Below are 8,789 nucleotides of genomic sequence, written 5' to 3'. Positions count from 1 at the left end.
CAGAAGTCCAGTGTCAAGTACCCACAGTCAGTGATGGTCTGGGGAGCCATGTCAGCTGCTGGTGTTGGTCCACTGTGTTTTATCAAGGGCAGGTCAATGCAGCAGCAATGAGGAGGTTTTGGAGCACCTCATGCTTCCATCTGCTGAAAAACTTTATGGAGATGAAGATTTCATTTTTCAGCACGACCTGGCACCTGCTCACAGTGCCAAAACCACTGGTATTACTGACCATGGTATTACTGTGCTCAAYTGGCCTGCCAACTCWCCTGACCTGAACCCCATAGAGAATCTGTGGGATATTGTGAAGAGAAAGTTGAGAGACCAAGACCCAACACTCTGGATGAGCTTAAGGCCATCGAAGCATCTTGGGCTCCATAAAACCTCAGCAGAGCCACAGGCTGATTGCCTCCATGCCGCATTGAAGGATGCAAAAGGATTCCTGACCAAGTATTGAATGCATAACTGAACATAATTATTTGAAAGTTGACTTTTTTGGTATTAAAACACATTTCTTTTATTGGTCGGATGAAGTATGCTAATATTTTGAGACAGGGATTTTGGGTTTTCATGAGCTGTATGCAAAAATCATCAGTATTAAAACAATAAAAGACTTGAAATATTTCAGTTTGTGTGCAATGAATCTAAAATATATGACAGTTTAATTTTTATCATTACATTATGGAAAATAATTAACTTTATCACAATATGCACATTTTTTGAGATTTGAGATTGTCCCTTTGCCTGCAAAGTGCATGTTTCCAACAAGATCCAACCTATTTAATGGAACATCACTAGCCATGGTGTAACGTTTGTGGATTCACATTCATAAATACGTCATGTTTCATTAACTTATTGTTGAGTGGTTTTTTCTATTTTGTGGCCTGGTGTGATATTTTTACAGGTGTTCTTCTTGCTTATGCTCACTGGTAAAGGTGATGTAAAATTTGTGAACTGGGGTTCCAACGCAGCCCCCCTCCCACATAGCCCTACAGCTGGTGTGTGTTTGATCTGAAGTCTCACTCACTAGCTAACATTCCCTCCCTGACACAAGGTTCTCTCTGTAACCTCAAAGCATGCACTGGGATCAAAATGGATACTGCTAGTGACTTGAGACCTCTTCCGTGTGATGATGAGCAGCTTTTGTCCCTTCTCTGTTAAACCTGAAATTGTTGTCTTTTCAGGTGAAGACAGAGGAGCAGATTACAGCAGAGCAGGCCTGGTACGGATCAGAGAAGGTCTGGCTTGTTCACAAAAAGGGTTTCTCTCTCGGTGAGTAAGGGTTTTTAACTTCTATTAACAGAAGTAACAAGTTATTAATCATTCTGCTAGCAAAACAACCTCTTCTGTCGTGTTACAGGTTCTTTGATTGGCCTCATTTTTTTAACCTCAGGTTTAAAATTATTGCCCAAAAAATCCTTTTTGATGAGGCTCATTCGTCAGATTCAAAATACTTTCTGAAAATAACCTTTTAAAAGGCTTTAAGCATAGTTTGCATTGAGCCCACATTTCTGTAATAAAATAGCGTTTTTATAGGTGTGATGTAATATTCTACTATAAAAAGTTATGCTTTCATTAACAGTAGGCAGAATATCCTCATAATTAATGGAAATAAAGGTGTGAAAGTGGATTTCATCTATATAGTGTCACACTTAGTGCATTCAGTTATTGGAATAAATAAAGTTTTCACAAGTATTTTCATTTTGAACATGACTGCATGTTTCCTGCACTTTATTCTTGCAGCCACTGTGCTGAAGACAGAGTGTGGCTCACTCCCCGAGGGAAAGGTGAAGATCAAGCTGGAGCATGATGGAACAATACTGGATGTGGATGAGGATGACATAGAAAAGGTGAATATCATATGGATACAAGAGTACTGATGGTCACCAATAAAAATCTGACTTAAACAGCTTCTATTCAATGTGTCTGAGGACAACAGTTCTTCATCGCAGGTGTCTGCAATCTTTACAATTCAAATTTCAGTTGAATAAACTAATAGTAAATGTTACCCGACCTTTTAAAAAATATAACTTCTAATTTTTAATAAGTATTTTAGAACAATTGCTATCTTAAAAAAACACTACAATCAGTTTGTGATGAGCAGGTTTATCTCAATGAGACCGTACTCGGATACTCGGGTGAGTGATCCTGTTCACTACCCAGCAGGATCAGTCCATTGTGCTTCAGTGGAAGTCTGGCAGTGGTAAAACCTTCATCAGAACCTAGCAAAGAGCCTGCCTTCAGCAGGAAAGGGGACTCCATTTTCCGACTTTGCTCAGAATTCCTCTTGGTTATTCATTTTTCAGATTTTCAGTTGATGTTCTAAATGATATTTGACTGTCATCTGAACCCATATATTGTGTTCTGGTCACTCTGAACCTCAGACAAGCTGCTAAGATGCTAAGCTACCAGGACTCTCCCTGCTCAGATAAAGCCTGCTGTACCTGGGTGGCCTAAACAAAGTTACAGAGCCTTAGATTATATCTGTATATAGTTTACTTTTTAAAACTCTTTCTCACAGAAACAGCAGTCCTTGAGGTTTTAGGTACCATGACTGTCGGCTTTGTCATGGTGTTTGTGTCCGTGTGCAGGCCAACCCACCAACATATGACCGCTCAGAGGACCTGGCTTCACTCGTTTACCTAAATGAGTCCAGCATGATGCACTGCTTGAGGCAGCGCTACGGAGGAAACCTCATCCACTCCTTCGCTGGACCCAACATGGTCGTTATCAACCCTCTCAGTACACCTTCTATGTATTCTGAGAAGGTGAGTGGAGACTACAGGTGCTACAGCTAGTTACAGAGCAACAGAACAGGACAGTTTACAATGTGACACGTTTATCTGTATTAGCATTGGCTTCAGTTTACTTTAAATTTTTTTCTGGTTATTCCTGCCCTTCCTGCCAACAGGTCATGCACATGTTCAAAGGCTGTCGGCGGGAGGACACTGCCCCTCACGTCTATGCCGTGGCCCAGTCAGCCTACCGCAACCTTCTCACTACCCAGCAGGATCAGTCCATTGTGCTTCTGGGGAAGTCTGGCAGTGGTAAAACCACCAACTGCCAGCATCTGGTCCAGTACCTGGTCTCTATAGCTGGAAGCACGGGCAAGATCTTCTCTGGTAACCCATCCACAAGAAGAAACAACACACATTAGCCAAACTTAGAAATTAGGTTATGCTTTCTCGTCATATCTGTGATGTGACTGCGGTCGCTCACAGACTGGAAGTAGTGAGCCACCTCCGGTCAGATTAAGTTATTACAGAAATCAAAAGTGCGGCAGGCTCAGCAGGAGGCAGTGTGAGGTACAGAGACGCTGTAATAAAAATAAAACCTCCAACATCTGCAGCAGAGGACAGGCGAAGAGAGTTGACCTGTGCTGGCTGCAAGTTGTAAATAATTTTATTGACCTAATTTTAAATAGTTTAAACAGTTAGAATAACATACTCTTGCCTTTTTTCTTCTGGTGATACGCACAGTACAATGCGTGCTAACGCAGCGCGACGTCGACTCAATCCCTCTGTACTGTAAAAGAATATAACATAAATATTATACAGTTATCAGAAGTATAAAAATCAAACTCAAGATGTCGAAATAGGAACTCTAGTCACTGAACACCATGGACAGAACATTTATAGTTTGCAACACACACGGAACTTGAACCAGTTACTTTAAATTATTGGATTATTTGAATTAAACCAGAATAAAGATGAATAACTTTCATGTTCATAGATCTACTTATTGCCATTCAGTGATTTGGAGGTGATAGATGTCTACCTCCAAATCTTAACCATCTGACCCTTCCTCCCCAAAAACACTGGAGTCATTGTTGCTTCCTGAACTTTGTGGTTTAATAAATATAGTTCCAACTCTTCATTTGAACCAGCTCCGTCCTCTGCATCACTCCATCTAGCTTCTTCCTCCAAAACTGCAGATAAGTCCCTCAAATCTTTGGAATTACTGACTCAGCCTTAGTTGTTTTGATTTACCCTCATTAGATCATAAGATGGCGCCCCCGTTTGATCCAGTTACTACAGACAAAATTGTGAACTCTGCAGTGCCATAGAATTTACAGTACTCTGCGTGAAATATTTATTATTAAAAGCTTTGTGTACACAGAATGAAAGCACAGTAGATCATCTTGCTAATGATGTCTTGGTTCTGTTGTGTCACCGACTCTTTTAACCTAAACCTACCAGAGGTGTCAATGATCTGGGGATTAATTGTACCTAATTATTGTAATTCTACAGAGAATGACCCCTAACAGTGATTAGAGTGATAGTAGTCCAGAGTAGAGCACAGATTTTCTGACTGTAGGTTTTTCCTCTCCAGCCAGAGACTGAAGGTAGTTCCTGGCCTAACAGAAACTAGTTATCCATTCTCTCACTCAAAGTGATGCTGTATCATTCAAAATACCTTCTTTAGTTCAGCAGGTAGACAAAGTGTTTATATTGTTAGAGCAGAACTGAAGCTTCTCTTTAAATTACTGCCACAGTTGCTAACACTTCTACAGAATGAGGGATGGGAATTAATCCTCTCCATCTCCAATTGAAACAGCTGAGAAGTGGCAGGCGGTCTACACAATCCTAGAGGCCTTTGGCAACTGCTCCACAACCATGAACATGAACGCCAGCCGCTTCTCTCATGTTGTGTCCCTGGACTTTGATCAGGCTGGACAGGTGGCTTCTGCCTCCATCCAGGTAACAGCTGTCAGATGGTTTTAATGCCCTCTGATCACAATATTTAATTTAATACTAAAGTTGTCTCCTCTTATTTAGACCATGCTGCTGGACAAACTGAGGGTGAGCAGAAGACCTGAAGCAGAGTCCACCTTCAATGTGTTTTACTATGTGATGGCTGGAGCTGACGGCGCTCTGAGGTGATGATGCTGACTTACTGTTAGCCTGTTCTTTGATCAGTTTTGTTTGGTAACACGATAGTTACTCTGGTTAGGAGCACGTTTATCTCGGCTTCTATGAAGCCGAGATTGTGGTGGAATCCTGGGCTGTAGGATTTTATGGACTTGGATACAAACCTGTAAAATGCTGTGATCTTCAGCATAGGGGGCTGGGATAAATTATTTGTTTGCAGGTTTCTGAAAAGAAACATAAGTCATGTCAGAAGTTAAAGTTAACAAGGAATAAAACATGTAGAAATGGAGAAAGTGAAGAGATGATTAAGTAGATGGTGTTTAAATTCAGCCAATAAGACAGTATTGATGTAAAGATGGATGGGCTGTTCTGATCCTTGGGGAACACCGGTGGTACACTTGAGGTAAATGTGGCGGGTACTCCACTCCTGGAAGCACTGGCAGCCGTCTAAAACGTTTTCCACTTCAATCAATCAATCAATCAATCAATCAATCAATCAATCAATCAATCAATCAATCAATCAATCAATCAATCAATCAATCAATCAAATTTTATTTGTATAGCACATTTCAGCAGCAAGGCATTTCAAGGTGCTTTACATAATTAAAGAAAAAGTAAAAACAGCATGTGACATTAAATAAACAGTAAGAAAGAGATTTTGGGAAAAAAAAGAAGATAAAAACATACTTTTGTTACGGAATTTAAGCGCCTGTCATCGCTGGACTCCGGCGTCCATTTACCACGGGTATTATCCAGGCCCCGTCGCCTAACAGGGCAAGGTCTCCAACCTTGCAGCATCAGGCTCCGTCCACCTGTCATGCAAATTTTTGCGCTAGTTCTTTGCCGTCCTACACAGATTATTGTGCACTATTTTTACCTGTTAGTCTAGAATTTACAGGGTTTTTCAGTGCGCGCAATGACCCTCAGTCACTCACCACTTTTACATCATTAAAAAGAGGAATAAAAAAAATTAATAAATAGATAAAAATAAAGATAAAAACATTAAAAACATCGAAGACATCAAAACCAGCACTCTAACCCTAATTTAGCCATAAGCAACTCTAAACAGGTGGGTTTTAAATTGAGATTTAAAGGCACTCAGTGTTTCAGCTGTTTTACAGTTTTCTGGAAGTTTGTTCCAAATTTGTGGTGCATAGAAACTGAATGCTGCTTCTCCTTGTTTGGTTCTGGTTCTGGATGCAGAGCAGAACCAGAACCAGAAGATCTGAGGGGTCTAGACGGTTGGTACAACAATAACAGATCTTTAATGTATTGTGGTGCTAAACCGTTCAGTGATTTATAAACTAACAACAGTATTTTAAAGTCTATTCTCTGAGCTACAGGGAGCCAGAGGAGGGACTTTAAAACTGGTGTTATGTCTCTATCTTCCTGGTTTTAGTGAGAACGTGAGGGGCAGCGTTCTGGATCAGCTGCAGCTGTTTGATTTATTATCTGTCATGGAGATGGAGCGCTGGCTTCCATTATTTTCTTTCTGATAGCTCAATAGCGATACCCAGTGGTTCACTGTGGTTTAACATGGAGAGTGAGCATGATGTTATATCTCTATGGCCAATAGGAGCTCACTGTGTGTCTGACCTTCCTCTTAGAACGGAGTTGCACCTTAACCAGCTGAATGAAAGCAGTGCTTTTGGGATTCACTCACACTCCAAGGTAAATGGCTGCTTACCTTTTCATTGCTGATTCCCCCAGCACATGTCCCACCCCACTAAGTAATCTGGGACCTTTGATCCGATTTGGTTTTCAGACTGAAGACAAGCAGCGGGCCTTGCAGCAGTTCACCAAGCTGCAGGCGGCCATGAAGGTGCTGGGCATTTCTGTGGAGGAACAGAGGGCTCTCTGGCTTATTCTAGGAGCCATTTATCACTTAGGGGCCGCAGGAGCCACTAAAGGTAGGAATTCCCGCCTCACCATCTTTAAATACACCACATTTTCATTAGTAGGATGTTGTATTGCTTTTATCTTTGCTACCACAGGGGACATGTTTCAAACACCTCAGAATGATCAACTAACGCTTGCAAAGTGTCTCAGTGGCTTTTTGGGGTTGTTCATGGCTCCTGGTAGTTTCTGTTGGTTGGTTCTCATATGAATAATTGCAGGGTTTCCCCCAGAAAACTTGCTAAGCCCGGTGGTCAGGGCGCCGAGGCGGTCCACCGGTGGTCCACTGCGTTTTTGTATTAAAATATGTTAAGTAGACAGGAAAAGTAAAAATATAACTGGGTAATTATATGCTATGGAAAAACATCGCCAGTGAACTGCTATATAAACCCACAACTAGTCTTAAAAATAACTAATCAAAAAATACAATTAAAATAAATATAAATTATTTCCACTTTTCTAAATCCAAATTAAGTCAGCAGCTGAGTTTTTAACAAGGGGACAGAAACTATTTTGGTTGGTCGAGTTTCTGGACGAGTTTTTTAGATCTCCGGTGGCCGCGCGCATTAACTGTCTGACTATATGTGGACAAAACATTTGATATGGTTTGGTGCTTAGTGTAACCGGAAAAATAATACTAGTAAAAATAATAATAAAATAATATAAAATCGGCATTTTATATGCCGATTTTATATTATCGGCACGACGGTGAGGTTAAACCGTCGTGCAGGTTTAACCTCACCGGGTTAAACCTGCACGACGACTGATTAGCATTGGGTCGTTAACCACTAACGCACCGGCTAACCGCGAACACATATATAAACTTTTGGGAAGACGGGGCCAAACGCAGGGCAGCGTGTTGAGATGTAAACGCTGCATAATGTTTTGTTCGCAAATCTCACCGCTCCTCAAAGCACCACTGAAAGCGCCATTACAAGTTATTCCTGCGGTTCACGTAGAGCTGCGCAACCAGAGCTAACGCGGTGGGTTTAAACTCTTACCTTAATCAATAACTCCTCATAACTGATCATCACAGGGGGTTGATGTAAATATCCATACAGTTCAGCCTGTGTCCATTTCGAGTGAAAGGAGGCGCGTGCGATCCGCGCTGAGGTAAACTTAATTCAGCTCCGGCAGCGCGCTGACTTTAAATGCATAAACTATAAACACATCTTCTATAACCATATATTTTAGGAATAAATCTGCTCCGGTAGTGAAACGCTGAGTAACAGAAACGTTCGCAATCTGGCTTTAAAAAAAGGCGATTTTTTATTTTTTTTTCCTACAAAAAAAGAGAAAAATCAAGAAAGGCTTAGCCTGGCGGTGGCGCTAATAAAGCATAGCGGGCCGCCAGGCCTATAACACACTGGGGGAAACCCTGAATTGCATCCATGAACTGTTTTGTCTAACCTCCTCTCTTTACTTGCATGTTTGCATGCTGCGTCCTATCAAAAGCAGACGAAGATGAAGGTAATGGAATGAGACTTTTCCTCTTACAACAGTTGGTTTTAGAATCTGTAGGGCTTTCTCTGCCCTGATTCCCTCCTCATTTGGTCCAAACCTTCATTTGTTTGCATTTTCATCTTCTTCCTCCTAATCTGCTTTTCCTTCTATCTAGTGTTTTGTGTGTTTCTGCCATGTCACACAGGACGAAAAATGGGATTTTCGTCAGCTATTGACACATTGTTCTGCCGTGCGCATGGAGATTGCGGGCTTTCGGCAAGAGGTTTTAGTCAGAGTCGAACACTGCCAAAAATGGTCAAAAAAGCTGTGTGTTCGTGTTCCCCTATCCCCCCCCCTCCCCTTGTGCCTAGCAGAGGTTTTCGTATTTAAATGAAGTTGCTGAGTGCCATGCAAATGCAAATCAACTGTTGAGCACCGCCTTTTGACTCTTATTCATTTTGTAGCTAATCCTTTTTAATTTCTGTTCACGATAAAGAAGTATGTTTGGAGAAAACAATCTATCTTATCCATTAAAATATATATTACATGTGTGTTAGGAGCACTGAAAAACGTAGTTTTGGT

At 41.2% G+C, this 8,789-nt stretch overlaps 1 protein-coding gene across 1 annotated transcript in view; it reads left to right on the top strand.

Moving 5' to 3' along the window:
• LOC103475203 (unconventional myosin-XVIIIa-like) overlaps positions 1-8,459 on the top strand; it is a 9,168-nt gene extending 709 nt beyond the window's left edge. The window contains exons 2-10 of the mRNA XM_008426642.2: positions 1,182-1,269; positions 1,741-1,847; positions 2,589-2,765; positions 2,909-3,119; positions 4,555-4,697; positions 4,776-4,876; positions 6,476-6,539; positions 6,634-6,778; positions 8,220-8,459. Coding sequence (XP_008424864.2) covers positions 1,182-1,269; positions 1,741-1,847; positions 2,589-2,765; positions 2,909-3,119; positions 4,555-4,697; positions 4,776-4,876; positions 6,476-6,539; positions 6,634-6,778; positions 8,220-8,302 — 1,119 coding nt within the window. The 3' untranslated portion in view covers positions 8,303-8,459. The remainder of the gene's footprint in view (positions 1-1,181; positions 1,270-1,740; positions 1,848-2,588; positions 2,766-2,908; positions 3,120-4,554; positions 4,698-4,775; positions 4,877-6,475; positions 6,540-6,633; positions 6,779-8,219) is intronic.
• Positions 8,460-8,789: the final 330 nt, after the last annotated feature.

Source organism: Poecilia reticulata, linkage group LG13 (assembly GCF_000633615.1).
Source record: "Poecilia reticulata strain Guanapo linkage group LG13, Guppy_female_1.0+MT, whole genome shotgun sequence".
Taxonomy (NCBI): Eukaryota; Metazoa; Chordata; class Actinopteri; order Cyprinodontiformes; family Poeciliidae; genus Poecilia; species Poecilia reticulata.
Note: the sequence above shows the minus strand (reverse complement) of the source record. Positions and strands in the feature narration are given on the sequence as shown.